Source organism: Xiphophorus hellerii, chromosome 23 (genome assembly GCF_003331165.1).
Source record: "Xiphophorus hellerii strain 12219 chromosome 23, Xiphophorus_hellerii-4.1, whole genome shotgun sequence".
Classification (NCBI taxonomy): Eukaryota; Metazoa; Chordata; class Actinopteri; order Cyprinodontiformes; family Poeciliidae; genus Xiphophorus; species Xiphophorus hellerii.
The window spans coordinates 6835578-6853961 of NC_045694.1; the positions used below are offsets into that span (position 1 = coordinate 6835578).

Sequence of the window (18384 nt, forward strand, 5' to 3'; positions counted from 1 at the left end):
TTCCTGCTGAACTTTCCACAGCTGAGGAAGAGGAGGAGACGAAGAGGAGGAGGAGAAGGAGGAGGAGGAGAAACTGAAGGAGGGGTGGGAGGTCTGAGCTTTGAGCACGTAGCCTGCTTACAAATCACCACGACCGAAACTCAGCGTGCGGGAGTTCGCCTCGCACCTTGCAGATTTCCGCCGCTCCAACGCAGATGAGGATGATGCTGATGATGATGAAGCTCCACTTCTGAGCGACTTCCAGTCCAGTCCGCTCCGCACAGCCGGAGCCGCCGGAGCAGCAGGAGCAGCAGGAGCAGCAGGAGCAGCCTTCCTCCCCTCCTCCTCCTCCCTTTTCTCCTCCCCCGCTGCTGTGTCAAAAGATTAACAGACCCCCACACTGCAGGGAGGCGACAGCATTCGCAGATCCGGATCCAGATCGAGCCTCTGCAGGGGAAAACCCCCCCTCCAAAACCCGGAGAGTATAGAACCGAGCCGAACCGGGAAGGAAGACATCTGCGCTGAAAGCGAGGGGGAAATCTTTTAACTATGAGACGAGTTTTTGTTTTTAATTCCTCAGCACCTTCATCACCGGGCTTCTCGGTGGAGCTTCTCCCGGAGCGTGAGCGGCCAAAGACCCGGACAGTGACACTTTTATCGGCTCATCATCGACACTAAAGGAGGGAGGGGGGATCCACTTACTGGCCACCCGACTGCGCTTCTAAATCACGCCAGGACGATTGAGCCCAAGTGCAATACGAATGGTTTGGGTAACTACAACCTCACTTTTTTCTAATTTATTTACAGTTATTGTGTTCGTTTTTATTACATGTTGTAAAACTCAGAGCTGCAAGGCGGCTAATGACGGGGAAATGTAACTAAAACATCTGTTGATGTGGATTTATTGAGCTCTATTAAATTATTAGCTGTCTTGATGCCCTTGATGCTCCTCAGCCACCTGTGGTTGCTGAATTGTGCAATTTGGGGACGCAGAGTGACGGGTGTTTATGGAGATAAACTGCAGGTGCAGACAAATGAATCTTGGCTCCAACATGGCTTTTTCTGTCCACTCGGGAAGCACCAGATATTAATAGAAAATGACTGAAAGTGGGGAAACCGGAGCCTCGCTTCATCTCTGTCAGAGATTTTAGCTGCTTTCTGGATGATTACTTGGACAACACAACGCAGAGAGACAACACAAGGTTGATGAAACTGGTTCTTAGTGCTACCTGCGAGCGCACGGTAACTCATGCTTACTGTGAAATGGGCTGCCTCACCTTGTCAACAGCCGTGTCACTTCCCAGACAGCAAGAATGATGAATTTGGTCATTACCGATGAGCCCGGCTGGACAGGAGGGTTGTCATCCCTGCCTCTCAGTCAGAGCAGAATAAATTACACCGCGCAGACATGGGAGGGGAGCGAAAACACAAACAGATTTCCAGATTTCCAGGGTGAGGATTCGCAGCCTGTGCAGGTGGAATAACTTAGCAGCAAACAGAGGCTGTGAACTTCTCCTCACCCACACCTCCCTCCAGGCTGGACTTGTTCCCCGAGAAAACACAAGACACATTTAAAATTCCAATATCCACTCAACTGGCCGCCAGGAAATTCATTCAGGTTTCAGGGGATGATAATCAACCCGCTGAGAGACAAAAGGTGTCGTATCCAATGAGATGTTTCCGATCCGTCCTCCTCTACAGTCACTCTGAGTAAGATTTATCAGATCATTATAAAAGCCCAACCTTTGATTTTCTTCTGTAATACTCCTAACTTCTTCAACATCAAGATTTTAAAAGGTTATGCTTGCGAAATTGCTGAAATTTTAACAATACCACTTTTCAAATGCTCTTTTAATGACATCCAGGTCAACTAGAGCCAAAATAATCACTCAAGTTTCAGCAACACTTCAGCAACAAGACGGTTCAAAGGGCTTTACATCATAAAAACAAGAGTTTCTCAGCCAACGATTGAGAAATCAGTGAAGAAAACATTACATTTTGCAAACTGCCATCATTAAAATCATCAATACACATCAAATATTTTGGTCAATGTTCCAGTTATTATGGACCTTAAGGGTCTGGAAGGTTGATAGAACAACATAAAGCCACCAGACGTTTCCCTCAATGAAAAGACAAAAAGTGTCAAAAGTTTGAAGAAATTTCCAAAACTGAACGTATCTGCATCTCCATTTTGTTACAATTTTTAACATTTTGAATGAACTGAAACGCGGAAATTTAGAAAAAAACTGTTTTTTGATGAAGTTTTGTCACTATGATGCAGCGTTTATTGTGCAAAACTGCAGTGGAAACAATTTTTTCACTTCAAGCGAGTCACAATCAATAACTGGATGTTACCACTGGCAGAAACCATGAAGAAGAAGACAGGAAGTGGCTGCAGGATGTTTTTAATGAGTGAATAAGTTTGTTCATGTTTGACTTTAATTGTTTCTTATTTAATGGAAACAACGCAACCGCCAAATTATGTTTTTTTTTTACATCAAACTGAAAGTTTTGCAGACATTTGTAATGAAAACGCAGCTGGCAAGTGAATGTTTTTAAACCACAATTTGAAAGCTTAGAGTTGCACATCTTAAATAGCTGACCTGAGGCCAGGGTTTCCAGAGCTGATGGACAGTTTTCAGCCCAAACCAAAAAATAAAAAAATATATGTATATTTACATAAAGAAACTTTTGCATGAAGTCTTATGTGTCCTGTATGTCATTGACTGGATTTATAGATGTTTCAATCCTCAATTCAAAATGTTTTGGTTGTCCTTCATTGTACTCTGACCAGAACCAGATCCGATTGGCACTGCAAAGGACTCGACTCTTAGAGCAACAGACTAGTTTTCTTTTTTTTCTTGCGGCACTAAGTCCTTTTGAATCATAAAGTTACAGTGGGATACTACATAGTGGCATTTAATTAACAAATGACTATGAATCACTGATGATGTCACGTTCGACAGTTTATACTCATTTAAAAACAAATGAACTAATAAAATGAGTGCAAAGAGACTGCTTTTTATAAAAATGTAAAGGTTTTGTAATTTTCTGTCACACAATGACGACTGTTTTCCACCAAGTGTTGTGAAAAGCAACCCAAATTTTAAAAACTCACTTTTATAAGAATTGGAGTTAACATAGTTATTTGGTTGTGCTATTAAATAACCCTGCTTTAAATGCAGAGTGAGTTTTGGATCATCTTCCAGCAGGAAGACTCATATGGTGACGTAAAGTTTTGGTTTCCATTGCCGTAAACCTTAATCTTTAAAACAGTTTTTTTTCAGTGTCACTTTTTAAAGTTGCATTAAAGTTTCATAAACCTTCTGAATGTGTTCACCATATTTTTTCTTTGCAAACCAAATCAACAGGGTTCAGGATATTTTCCCTAATCTGCGGAACATTTTTGTGTTTTTGTGGATTCATTTTTACTTTTTTACAGCGAAATGCAGAAGCATCTCTTCTAGTTTCAGTCTTCAGCAACAATAAAGGTATTAATTCATCACTGAAGCATCCGCATGAATAAATATAACATCACTATAGCTGTATTAATCAGTGATGTTATGTTATTATAGCAGCTGTTTGAATAATAATTTCTCTGTTTTGGACTACAACTGTTCCATCACATTTTTGCATAAATACTGTGATGCCACGAGAATCTCAAAGATGAATTTGGATTAATTCAGGCCAGGCTCGCTCGAGTGGATGGAAGTCACTTTCACTTCTTCATCACCTCCTCTTCCCTTGAGCTTATTTATGAACTATCACCATCATGCAGTAACACTTTATTAGCCATGCAGACAGCCCAAAAGGCCTATTAATCTTTCACTTACAGCTTTCCTAATGCACACATGCACCAATGTGTAAAACTCTCGGTTTTTCCTCCCAGCGGGGGGATCTTCTGTCGTCTTCAATGACTCAGGAAGGACAGGAAGGCGGCGGAGCGCCTTGGAGTTAGGGATGCGATGTGTCTTCCATCAGCGAGATATCAATACACGTTTTTCACTGGCAGACTGACAATCTGCAGCTCGATCAACTGTTAGGGCACGACCGAAACCGGTAATGATTTCATATGACAATGCGATCGATCCGCTGAAGGGTTGACACTGAACAGAGAAAGCGAACCGCGCTGCTGCGCTTTTCTTTTTTTTTTACACCAAACACAACCGAGAGAGACTCTGGTTCGATTCTCCTGTAAAGTCAATGATCATTTCTCACTCCCGCAGATCGATGCTGTTTTTTATTCCGTCGGTGGTTCATGCACATTGTGAGCTGTTGCAAAATTACAGGATGAACCCTCCCAGTTCAGCCGCATTGGCATTGTCTCCGTGCAGTCACCCCGGCAGTGTACACAAAGCCACGAGACGAGCGCGTCTCCAAACAAATAGCAAGTTATCAATATTCATCTGAAGCGAGATGGGGGATTTGGAATGATTAAAGGCTGCAGCGCGGTATGAGAATAAACACGGCAGACTATTGAGGCAAAGAAAAAGCTTTGACAGGGCATCTAGCTCCCCCTGAATGCGATTAATTAATAATGAATGAGCTGATCATTGAAAAAGAAACAAATAGAAACTTGTGGAAAAATCTGCGAATCAAAAAGAAGCAATCTTGGGTCCTTTATGGGAAATGAAGGGTATTTAATTCAAAGAACGGTGGACTAAAGATGTAAAATAAACAGTTTAATAGGCTTCCCAGCTTGAGTCACCAGAGTGTGTTGCTCTGGCCAAAGATGAAGGACGTTCGCTGCTTCTCCTCTGCAGCCAACGTCTTTAACCATAGCAACAGGCTTTAAAGTAGTTTACAGTTGGTTGGGAAATAATGCCGGAAAATAATCACGTCGTGTGATGCACATTTGTCACTTTTACTGGAACACAGATGGCTTGGCAGAGATGTAAATAAGTAAAACTTGTATAGCACCTTTAACAGGAAACCACAAAATGCTTTACATAAAACAATAAGATGCAAAACCACAGAAAATATAAAACAGCAGAAATAAAACACAATAAAACTGATTAAAAGCCAATTTGAACAAATGAGCGTCCAAAAAAAATAGGAATTCTGAATTGATCAGCCCTGAAATCTGAGCATAGTGATGGACTCTGAACCTTCAGAGACACTTAAAGACGTTATAAACTCAGTCTTCTATCGAGTGAACATTACTTCCAGGATTAGAGGACTAATGTCTCAGTAAGAGCTAGAGAAACTCATCCATGTGTTTATCTTTTGTCACATTGATTAGTGCAACAGTGTCTTCACAGGTCTGCATTAAAAAAAAAAAAAAAAAAATCAATCCTCCAGCTGCAGCAGATCCAGAACGCTGCTGCTGCCGTTCTGACTAAAACCAGGAAGATAGAGCACATCACACCAGCTCTACAGTCCTTCACTGGCTCCCTGTAGCTCAGAGAATAGACTTTAAGATACTGTTGTTAGTTTATAAATCACTGAACGGTTTAGCACCATAACACACTAAAGATCTGCTGTTGTCATAGCAACCTTCCAGACCTCTCAGGTCTTCTGGTTCTGCTCTGCATCCCCAGACCCAAACATGGACCACATATCTGGAACAAACGTCCTGAAAACTGCAAAACAGTCAAAAATACTGAGTTCCTCTAAATCAGGACTAAAACTCACCTGGTTAGAGTTGCTTTTAAATAATAAATAAAATGTTCACCAACATATTTGACGTGTAGTGATGATTTTGATGATGGCACTCATCAAAATGTAATTTGTTAGCGGTTTTCTCAATAGTTCTCGTGACGTCTGACTTCCATTAAACTCTTCAAAGAGTTATTGCAGATAATGATGGTTGTTGCAGGAAAGATCTCCTGTAGCAGTCTGCATTACTACGAATCTGAAGAAGCCTCTGACTGAAGATACTGAAGAGAGTCTCATGAAGAGGATGGTCAGGGTTGTCCATATTAAGATGCCTACTAAGGCGGCGCAGATCACTTCCTGTTCAGACCTGTGGGAACTCTGGCTGTTTGGTGTCTTTTATGACTTTGTGTTTTTATGATGTAAAGAAATGAGCTACACCAATAAACGTGCCATCTGTCCTGCCTCTGTTCCAGGCATGGTGCCCACGCCCCAGGTGTGCGTATCAACCCTGGTCACGGTGAGCACGATGGCGGTGGTGGACCTCTACCTCCTGGAGCAGAGCATGCTGGGAGCTCGCGGCATGTCTGGACCCAGCGTGTGGCAGTACGTGGCGGTTCTGCTGGGCGACGCCTGCTTCCTGCTCGCCCTGCGCTTCGTCTCGGCCGGCGTGGTTTCCGAGGCGCAGTCGTCGCGCCGCGGTTTCGCCAACGCCCTGTGGTTCCTCTTCCTGTCGCTGCTGCAGCTGAAGCTCTTCTTCGTCTGCCACAACTACAGGCAGGAGCGGCGGCCGCCCGACCCGCTGGCCAGGAAGACGCTGACTCTGCTGCTGTCCATCTGCCTGCCCTCCCTGTTCCTCATCCTCACCGGCGCCGATCACATGACTCCTCAGCGCAGGAAGCAGGAAGTGCGGAGCCGGCTCCTGTGGGTCGTCGTCGACCTTCTGGACGTTCTGGACCTGCAGGCGGGGCTTTGGGAAGCCCAGGGCGGGTCTGGAGGCGTTGTTGAGCAGAGGCTGCCGATCTGGGCGGAAGGCCTTGTCTTCTTCTACTGCTACGCGCTTTTGCTGCTGCTGCCTTGCGTGGCGCTAACGGAGCTGGGCGCCACCGGGCTGCCCGGGCAGAGGGGCCCCCGCCGGGAGGCTCTGTACCCCTGGCTCAGCTTGGTCACCATCAACATCTTCACCCTGGCTCTTCGGGGAACCGGCATGCTGTGGTACAGAGACTCCCGCGTGTCGACTGTGTTTCTAGGGAAAAACTTACTGGCGCTGGCCGTGAAACTGAGCTCAGCCTGGGAGAAACACAAGCAGGAGCGCGGCGCTTCAGGAGCCAGAACCGTGGCTGGATCGGAACCAGAAGCCACCACCGCGCCGCCGAGCCAGAACTCAGAGCAGGACGAGGGCCAGGCTCAGGGGAAAGCTCCTCCTGCTCATTTCCACACACTAACGCGCTCACAAAGCCACACTCTGTCCCACGTCAGCCTGGAGCCGACGGCGACCCCTCTGGGGCCGTCTTTTATCTCCCATGAACTGTAGAGAATCACACCCAACATGCATGCATGCAAATACTGTATGTACGCACACAGAGGCGTCACAAACCCTCCAGCAGACCGGAGCCGGCGTCGCCTCCCAGCAGATAACAGCGGCGGGCAGAACGTGAAGCTGTGGAAATGCATTTGGCACGCTCGTCTGTTCGTGCATTACATCGCGCTGGGAGCAACTTGAAATGCATTGTTGTGATTTGTGGGATTGCATTTTTAGAGTCAACACTGTGAGCAGCACTGCCAGACTGTAAAGCGTATTGTAGAGATGTTGAAGCCTAGTGAGTACTCTCTGTTGTATAATGGAGGCTTAACTGCCTTACCTCTCTCAGTTTGTTGTCCTCTTGACAAATATATTTTTAAACTTATTTCTACTTCTTGTTAAATATCCGTTAGTAACGAAGTTGAATTTTTACGGTTCTTTGGAGAAACTGGATCATTAGATGCCAAAATCTGTGCTGTGACCTTTCAGAACGCATTTTCTGTCATTCCACATTAGAAAGATTTAATACAGAGACGAGGTGATGCTTCATTTTTCTTTTCCTTCGGTACCAAAGAGGCAAGATTGAACATCTAAATGAAGAAAAGTCCCACTGTACCCTTCTGCACTGTGGTTTATTGTTTTAATGTAAAGTTTAACCCAGGTGATGTTTCCCTGGCTAGGTAATTCACAATTCATTTTATGTGAATAAAAAGTGGAAAGATTAGTCAGAACAATGGTAATATAATGTACAATGGGAAAAATAAGTTTAGAACATGTTGGTAAAAGTATTTCTAATGGGCCTTTGAAATTCACACAATTAATGCAAAAAGTCTAGAAAGAAATGAAAACGATCACGTCCATAAGATAAGTTATTTATAATAAGTAAATAAGAATAAAACATATCATGCAATGAGACAAAGAAAGCCAAAAAACAGCTGAAATAAATCCTGATTTCTTCCCATCACTGCAAATTTATATCAACTAGTTCAGCTTTAATTGATGGCCTATAAAAAGGTTTCTCATTACAGAGTAAAGAGCTCCCTTAAAACCTTATTGTTGCAAAAATAAGATATACTTCTAACCTTATGAATGTCCCAGTTAGCACTATTCCAGATTATTCTGTAATCTGGAAGTGGAAACAGCATATTTTTATCATGATCAAGTATTAATACAATATTTCTGACAGAGAAGTGGGAAGAATAATCAAAAGACGAATTAAACCGAACAAAGTTTCCATTTAAATTCACTCAACTACAATGGCGTTTGTACACACTCACAGCACAAGACTCCACTGCTGAAGAAAAAACCTAATTTGGTCAGATGGGGCCAAAACCATTTGAATGTGAGGAGGGATAGAAATCTCCGTCATCCCAAAAACACAACACAAACGAAAGGTTGGAGGTGGAAGCATCATGATGTGTGGCTACTTTTCAGCATTTTTGGGAACATATCGTTTATCATTTATCGTGAGAAAATTCTTTAAAACTTTTTGATACATTTCAGTTATTGATGTTAAATAAAAAGCAAAACTTACATTATGGTTGAAAATGTTATTTTTGTTATTTTCTCAGCATCAATGAACATTAGTAAATTCAAAAACATGATAAAATGCAGCTACTGTGTGCAGCTTAGTGATGTAATTTATACTTTTCAGTAAGCAGGTGATGAAGGCTTTTCGAATGGGAACAAAATCTGTGTTTTTGGTGCCATGAATGCTGTTCCATGCTGTCACAGCCAAACAATTGATTAAAAAATAAAATTTTTTTTATTATAATCTTAATCAAAATATCGCAATAAAACCTTCAAATCCATATCGTTCACTCCTAATACAGACTAGTTTCTCTAAAAAAGATCTTGAATAAATCTTAATTTCCCATTTGTTATTCCACTTTACTAATTTTTTGGACTAGCTTGTGCTGCTTCTTTTATATATGTGTGGTTTTACTGGGCTGGTTACTGACATACTGGTGTGACTTTCATGTGAATGGGCCCATTAGGAACATATGTACTGGGAACAGCCTGTGTTCTATACTTATTTTCCCCAGTAACTGCTAATGTGATCAGGATGCCTTCTGGGCGCCTCACTTTGAAGAGTTTCTGGATGCGTCCCACTGGAAGAAAACCTCCGGGCTGACCCAGAACGCACTGAAGGGAACACATCTCCCTTCCGGCCCAGAAATGCTCCAGAACCCCCTATGGGCTTATTACCTCCACAAGAAGTGGGAAGGAATGCTGGATGGAAGTACAATGTTTTACTTTTAGTACTTGTATCTTATTTTAGGGGATCTTATAACTTCTAGGATGCTTCTAGTCACTTTTGGTCACTTTTTGATTAACACAAAACAACAAATAAAATATAAACATAATGGCACAAAAGGAAGTTTGTCAAATTATCTGAAAGGCTTTCTGTCTTTCTGTCTCCATGATCAGAACAGACTGAGCGTCACTTAGAGAGACCTGCTAAATACATTTATCAGTCAGTGTGACATCAGATCATTGTGTTTGTTTTAACAGACCGTTGGGCTTGTTGCTCCAGTTCCTCCTGTCTGGATAAAACTTTGGAGGAACCAGGAGTTGTTTTAGTTCAGGGAAAATCTGAAGCTGCATCTTTGCTGTGACTTGCATACTAAGTCAGAAACCCTGAAGTGATTTTAGCTCAGTGAGAAGCAAAAGTTTACTTTCACAAAAAGACTTTTGTAAAAGCCCTAAAATGCGTTATGTTTCTTTAAAAATCTTAATGACCGAATGATTATTTTTTCAGATCTTTCAAAGTTTTGTTTCGACTTTGGCTGCTTTTTCACTTTTGTCATTTTAGACGAATTATGCCAGATTCATCGGACGGACAGATTGATAGTCGGATGTTGGTTGGTTGGTTGGTTGGTTGGATGGATGGATGAACCATTGGATGGTATGATGGACAGATGGATGCATGGATGGATTAAAAAATGGGTGGACATACAATTTGATGGATGGATGATTGGATGGACGGACTGACGGACGGATGGATGGATGATTGGATGGACGGACGGACAAATGGATGGATGGATGGATGGATGGATGAATAAATAAATGGATGGATGGACGGACGGACGGACGGACGGATGGATGATTGGATGGACGGACGGACAAATGGATGGATGGATGGATGGATGGATGAATAAATAAATGGATGGATGGACGGACGGACGGATGGATGATTGGATGGACGGACGGACAAATGGATGGATGGATGGATGGATGGATGAATAAATAAATGGATGGATGGACGGACGGACGGATGGATGATTAGATGGACGGACGGACAAATGGATGGATGGATGGATGGATGGATGGATGAATAAATAAATGGATGGATGGACGGACGGACGGATGGATGATTGGATGGACGGACGGACAAATGGATGGATGGATGGATGGATGGATGGATGAATAAATAAATGGATGGATGGACGGACGGACGGATGGATGATTGGATGGACGGACGGACAAATGGATGGATGGATGGATGGATGGATGAATAAATAAATGGATGAATGGACGGACGGACGGATGGGCAATAAAACAGAAAACCCCAAAAGTCTGTAAATCAAATATTTAGTTTTCCTGAAAAACTGTCAGGTTTTTCCAGACTGAAAGTGAAAATGATTCCCTGTGGGTTGGAAACATGAACCTGAAGGTCTTCAGACGGACGATTCGTCTCTCAGGCTGGATTTTTCTCTGATTTCTAAAAGACATTCTGAAACCATCCATCTGCTTTGGTTTGTCCATTTCAGAAGGACAACGTCCTTAAAAACAAAGTCGGTCAGAAAGCAGCCAAAGTCTAATGAAAACCATGTAAGACTTCAGAACCACTTTGAAAGATTACAAGGAAGTCTGGCTCCTTATCCTAAATCATTCAACTCTGACTTTAAATAGAAAAACTAAGACGTCAGTATGAAAGATGCCGTCTCTCAGTCTGTTTGCATGTCAAGCAGAACCAGAACCACACAAAACGCAGGTATTTTACTACGCTGTTTACAGAAATTCAGTAATCCCTTTACTGTTTTTTAAAACCACGTTTGATGTGATTTGTACTTATCGCAGAGTCTGTCAGTCATTTTTAAAAACAAGAAGTAGAAAAAAAACATCTGCTTGTTGGAGCTTCTGATCTCTAAAGATGAAAGTTTTGGTTTCATTTTTTATTTCAGGAGTGATGGAGCCTTTCATCTGTAAATGTATCGAGACGTTGGGCGTCACAGGGTTGAACATCTGCTGTACGGTTAAGTGCCTTGTTTCCTCATGGAGCGACGAGAGGCTCACCCGTTCGGTGCACCATGTGGAACTGGGTCAAAAACTGTGAGCTGGTTTCTGATGCACATTCAGGGTGAAAACTAATAAACGTGTCTCATATCCACCGGATGCCGACACTTCATTTGGGTTTGTCAAGTGATGAATAAATACTGGTTTGAAAGCTAAAGCTGCGTTACAGATTTGTTCTGTTTTTGTTAACTAATCATTAAAAACATTGGTAAATCATCAATTAATTGTGATTAGTCACATTTTTCGAACAGCTTTGGTAGGGCTGGATAATAAATAATATATATATAAATATATATATATATATATCACGATAGACATGTGGTCAAAGTTGGTTAGTAATTAGTTACATTTACGTGACCAACTATTTTGAAAAAAAAATTTGAGTATTTTTAAATTCAAATTCAAAAATGCTTTATTAATGGCAAAGGGAAATTAAATAATTATTTAACTTAATTAAATAATTATAGCAACTATTTAATTTGATTAAATAATTATTTAATTTAATAATTAAATAAAACAATTACTATAATTATTTCATCATATTAAATAGTTATTGCAATTATTTAATTAAACTAAATATTTACTATGCTGTACTTTTTACTTTTACGTGAGTAATAATATTATGACGTATTCTTGCTGAATGAAAATCAAATGTGTTTTAATTAAAAAATCACCAGACACAAACACACACCTGCAGCTTTTGTTAAAGTTTTATATTGAAAAAAACTAATTTTGGAAAAACAATTTTTTGCCTGATTTTGTTATGTTTTGTTACTTATTAAAGCTACTGTCATTTTCGTCCTTAAAATACCAAAATGTCCACTTAACTTTATATTTTGGTCTGATTATCTATTATATACCTTTTTACTTTTACTTGAGTGAAAATATGTTGAAGTATCGCTACTCTTACTCGAGTACAATTTTGGGGAATTCTTTCCACCTCTGAACATGATTATTATCAATAGGCAATATATCTGATAGAATATTCAATATTCAGAATAGTCACTGAACTCTGATCCAGAGCAGCACAGCATTCTGGGAAATGTAGGCAGAGCAAAAGGCTTTAGTGCTCAGCTAAGCAAGGTTGGTGGAATCAACTCACTCACTCATTCTTTGGTTACCTAGCAACAACTTGCTGAGCAACTTGTGGTTACCTAGCAACGGCTTGTTGAGTAACTTGGCAGCAGCAGTTTCAGGTTTCGCCACTGTGCCTCGTAACTGCTTAAAAATAAAAGACTAATGGCATACAGTGAAAACTGGATCAAACTAACCAGTTTGACAATATTTCAGATATTTAAAAAAAACAATTATTATCAATATCAACAATCTCTGATAGATTGATATTGTGATAGGTTCTTCGGCCGTATCGTCCCGCTCTATGCTGACGTAAATTCAACAAGCAGAACCAGTCTGACACCATGAAGTAGGCCAAAATATCTCAAAGGCAACACATCATGATCTAATCTAAAATATACATAAAATTAAGAACATCTCAGTCCAAAGTCACTGACGTCTATCAGTCTGCAAAATGTTACAAGGTCATTTCTTAGACACCTTCGCCATTTTTTCTAAGATAACAATTTTAGCCCCATATCCAACAGCTTAAGCAATTTAAGGGACGTAAAACGTTTCGTCTTTACAAAATTGTCTTGGAGGTAAAAATTTTGCGCGTATTCAAGTGAACAGTGAAAACACTGAAAACACCAGGGGTCTTCAACCTGAGGCTCCCGGGCCACAAGCGGCTCTTTGGGCTTCGACCTCTGACTAAAAACGATACAGAACCAACTAAAACGTTTTTAACTAATGCAGATTTTCATCATCAATTTGTCATGGAATATATTTTAGTCTGTAGCTTGGAAACAAATATCAACATCCAACAGAACAAAATTGATCCATCCTATTTCATTTGTTTTAGTTTTATTTTAAAATGATTTCTAACTGCTAGCCAAAACTAAACATGGAGAGAATTCATTCAACTTCGATGCACCACAAATCTGGAACAAACTTCCAGAAAACTGAAAAACAGCTGAAACACTGAGTTCCTTTAACTCAAGGCTAAAACCACCTGTTTAGAGTTGCTTTTGAACCATAATTAATGACACACTGATCAACATATTTGATGTTTATTGATGATTTTAATGATGGCATTCGACAAAATGTAATGTTTGTCAACTGGTTTTCTCAATTGGTGACTGTATGTTGTTTTTATAAATTTTTATTTTTGTGTTTTTATGATGTAAAGCACTTTGAACTACCTTGTTGCAGAAATGTGCTATAAAAATGAACTTGATTTATTGATAAACTCCACAATAATGAGAGAAAATATGCCAGGAGTTTACATTCATGTATAATTCAGGTCAAACTTTCACCAGCTTCTCACGGTAGTTGAATAAATTAAACCAGAATTTGAAAACTGCACTTTGATCTCAATTCAGAAGAAATCTGTGCACTTTGTCGCAACATAAAAATCCACCCGGAGTGGCAGGAAGTTTTCAGATGTGACTGAAAACAGGCGAAAAGCCGTCATTTATCACGCCGGCGGCCCCAGCAGCCCAGATCTTCTGGCTCAGATGATCCGTCTGTTTTTCATCAAAAGGTGATGAGGGTCGTCTCGTAAGGGCAGCAGTAAACGCGCGGCATCTTTTTTTCATGAATGCACCTGCTGCTCTCTTTTCTCAGCTTTTACAGACGGTGATAATTGAAACAGAGGCTTTTTTTTTTTTGTCCAACAGGAAGTGCTCATTTTGAAGCTTGATTTCAGAGGACGCATTAAGACTAATGCACACTCTGATCATTTAGAGTCACTGCGGGGACGTTCACTCCGGATCGGGCAGAAATCTCAGAGGGATAACCAACCTGGCAGACAGCATGCGGCCTCTGTCTTTCATCTCTCCCCCTCCTTTGTTCGCTCTACATTTCAAACACATGCACTCCGTATGCAGTCCCTGTTGGGCAACTTCTCATATTTCTATTACTCTAAAAGCCCTGGCTGCAAAGGCAGCAGCCGTGGAAAATGACTGCCTCCTAGAATTTGTTACACCTGTTAAGCTGCAGATACGATGCTCAGCATTTTCCTCTCACTCTCATGAGTTGCTCTTCAGGAAAAGCTTCTTCTGTTTGCTTTCTTCTCTCCCTCCTCCTTATTATCCATTGTGCTAATTATTCAAAAAGCTGTCAGTTCCTCCTTTTTGTCTCCGGTTTGCTCTTTTTATTTCTCTCGTTTGTTTAAATTTGCCCCGCAGCCGACAGGGAGCCTACCTCTCTGCACTTCCCTGTCAGGGGTGGTTAGTCAGAGCCAGGGAGAAAAAAATGAAAAGAAGAGGATGGCTAAGATTAAAGGGCTGGGGCAGCTGCCTGAAGCAGAATGGCTCTCCGCTGCCATTTATCTGCTGCTTCCTTCGTGTATTTAGAGCTGGAGCACAAAGCCACGACACAGCATCCTGACAACAATGACGTTCCCAACTAGAGGAGCCTTTAAACAAACATACGGCTTCGTTCTGCTTCGCCGAGTCCTTTCTGACGAAGCGCATCACCTCATTACTCCGATGCATATGAGCTCAAACGCACCTATCTGCACAGAGACGCCACATTTAACGGACAGACGTCTAAATCATTCATCTCGCCGTCAGCACCGCTGCTTTGGGAAGAGCACTTCAAAGTAAAACTCTAAGAGAAGAGATGATGCAAAAGAATCTGATATGCAACGCAATACTGCGGGCAAACGAATACTAATGCAGGTCTCAGGCGGAGCGGGGACATTTACCTCAGGGCCCAAATTAAAAAAAAGTGCAATAAATTTCTATAGTTGTTTCATCAACCTGAAGTTCTTTGAAGTTTTTGATCTCTGCTGATCTGATCGGACGTTTTGCTGCTGTTTTCGGTTTTTAATTATTGAGAATTAAATTCAAAAAGAAGATTTTGTTTTACAAAAAGTCAAAGGAAAGATGAAGGATTACGTTCCCAACTTACACAAGAGTTAACATCGATATAAACACCAATAAAGATTGTATTTAAAGTGTAACTAGATTATTCCGACGCATCACCAGATAAAGTCTCTGAAAAGTCAGAAATAAAACTTGTGAAACTCATTTTAGGAACTTTAAATTGTTAAAGCTGGAGTATGTAATTTTTATTAATTATTTTTAAAAATATTTGTTGTGACAGTTTGTTATGAGACAGATAATCTGTTAAATTATTATTTTCCTCTGCCTCCTCTCTGAGCTATTATTGCCATCTGACGAAATGCAAGTCAAAAACAACCAATCAGAGCAAGGAGGAGGGTCTTAGCGCTGTCAATCAACTTCATGTACGCACTGCTAAACGTGCTAATGGCTGAGAAACAACTTACTGTTACGGGAAAACTGTTTATCCGCCGTTGTCGGTGGCTATGCTAACGAGCTTCACTGCTGATGGGTAGCAGTATAGTAGCAGAGATCACTCACATGCATGATTGACATTACTAAGACCCGCCTCCTGGCTCTGATTGGTTGTTTGTGGTTAGCAGCACTGGGAGCACTGGGAGAAGGCAGAGGAGATCAATATTTTTTACAAATTGTCTGTCTCAAACCAAACTGTAACAACATAGTGACCATTTCAACAAATATGTAAAAAAAAAACACTTATAAAAGTTACAAACTGCAGCTTTAAGTTCCCAATTAATGCCAGGATTCTATTTAGAGTAAAGTGTAATTATATTATCCTAATTGGCTGTTAAGTGTGTAGTAGAGACTCATTTCAGGCACTTTATGTCCATAGAGAGAGATAAAAAAAATGTTATCCATGCAGTTTTACTTCTTAATTCCAGATTTTACTAATAATGTGAATCGGTTTATTATTGCTATATTATATTAGAAAAGAGTTCACAACAAAACGGGATATTGCTGCTCTGGGATCAGTCATGAACTGCAAAAAAATGCACTGCATATAAAGTATCAAGTCAATATACTACACTGAATCAGAGCTGAAAGAGTTTATCAGATTAATCGTGATTAATAATTGAAATAATCTGCAACTGATTTAGTAATTGATTAATCATTAACTGGACTCAAAATAATGTAATTTGTTGAAAGAAGAAACATACTCAGAGCAGTAATTAAGCCAAAACTGTACAAAAACATATAGATTTTGCATTTAAAATATTTTTCACCTAAATCTCCTCAAGTGGCAGTTTTAGTTTTACTCAGTTCTAATTCACTAAAGAAAATCTACATTATTGCATTTTAGGCAATAAAATGTTTATTTTCTCATTTGAAAAATGAACCGAATTATTTGTTTATCTTCATCTTTCAATGTATTTCTAACATTAATAAAAGCTTAAGAGGTTCAATGGACAATCTGTCGAACGTGCCAATTTTTAAACATTCAATTAATCAAAAAACAGAATAACTGATAGAATAATTGATTACTAAAATAATTGTTAGTTGAAGCAACATGAGCAGCTTATACAAATATTTAAATCACACCCTGAAATCCTTCTTTTAGAATATATTTCTGCAGACTTTCTAACACAAACTATTTAATCTTTGCTAAGTTTAAAATCTCTTTGTCAGACTTAAATGTTTATTTATCTCGTAATCAGACAATAAAAACGTCTGTTGTTAATTCGGAGTTTGGTATTTTTGTGGGGAAATTTCTGCTTTGAACGAAAGCATCAAACATTTGGCCAGAAAATGTTTTCTCTCTTTGCATCTGAAAGAGACGAAACGACTCGGAGAGTTTCTGGAAATGTTTGGACTGAACAGATCCAGGGTTTGACAGTCTGAGGGAAATTAAAGGGGCAGAAAAGTGAACCTGAAAATATAAAAAGCAGAGATGACAGAGAAGGCCTGCTAATGGAAAATAAAAACTGTAGCTACAAATGAAGAGCAGGAGAAAGACATAAAGAGAGAAACTCACAAGGGGAGTGAAAGGGCGAAACTCTAAACCTAAAACAATAATCACACTCTAAACATTGTAAATATAAAGAGAAATGAATGACTCATGATAGGATGCATAATCTTTAATCTGTAGAACAATGTGAAGCAGAGCAGCGGTCCTGCACGGCTTCCTGCTCCTCATGTTTTTTAATGACAGAAAGCAGAAACGACCAGATGAATCCTGAAGCTGCTACAGGATTTCTGTCGGCTCAGATTCATCAAAACGCTGCAAGGCTTTGATTGATGAGATGACGCTTCAGGATGCTAACGATCTAAAACTCCTCAGGAGGAAATTACTATCAGATTATCGCTAAACTAACAAGAAGAAAAAAGTAAGTAGATCGGCTGGATTACATGAGACACGATGCATAAAATGTCGTGAAACCAGGCTGGTGGATAAACACGGCGTCGCATCAGTCAGGCTGATTGACGAAAGAAAACAGAAACAACCAGATGAACTTTGAAGTGTTTACAGAGTTTCTGTCTGCTCAGATTCTGGTGACTGATGAGGTGAAACCAAGTAGATTTCTGCGTCTGGGTGCAATTTCTTTCATCGGATGAGTAAGTCAAATGCTTATGATGAGATTAAACTTATTGAAAACACAACTGAGAGCAAAATATTAAACACTTTACGATAACTGCACAGACAGTGGGTCAAAAAGCGTGAAAAGAAGCAGCTTGAGGATGAATCACAAGTAATTTAAAGGTATCAGGTGAGACATAAAGCTGGTTTCACCTTTAAATATAAACAAGGGGAAATAAAAACAAAGACTAAACATCAGAAATATTGGTAAAATAAATGTTAGAAAAGGATTTTAAATATTTCCCTTCCCAGCTTATGAGTAATTCAACAACTTCGCTGATGAGGTCCAACTTCACAAAAGTCCACTGAGTCACTGAGTGAATCCAAAATATCCATGAATAAACGGGTCAGAAGTTCTTCTGGTTTAATGAGAAAAAGGCAGAAATTTGTTGTTTTCCTCAGAAATGAGAGGTTAAAAGTCACCACTGCTAAAAAACAGAGGCTTCAAGGAGCAAAGGCGCCATAATGGACTGAAGACTGAACTTTAACAA

The 18384-nt window shown here is 40.3% G+C and overlaps 2 protein-coding genes across 2 annotated transcripts in view; one reads left to right on the forward strand and one right to left on the reverse strand.

Annotated features, from left to right (window-relative positions):
• The window catches only part of mrpl11 (mitochondrial ribosomal protein L11), an 83434-nt gene that overhangs the window by 23897 nt on the left and 41153 nt on the right, over positions 1–18384 (reverse strand).
• tmem265 (transmembrane protein 265) lies at positions 243–9779 on the forward strand. The gene is made up of 2 exons (XM_032554915.1): positions 243–749; positions 6051–9779. The coding sequence occupies exon 2, from the start codon at positions 6053–6055 to the stop codon at positions 7106–7108; it is 1056 nt and encodes a 351-aa protein (XP_032410806.1). The 5' UTR covers positions 243–749; positions 6051–6052; the 3' UTR covers positions 7109–9779.

Coding starts and splice junctions, on each gene's coding strand:
- tmem265 (XM_032554915.1), top strand. CDS start 6,053: ATGGTGCCCACGCCCCAGGTGTGCGTATCAACCCTGGTCACGGTGAGC.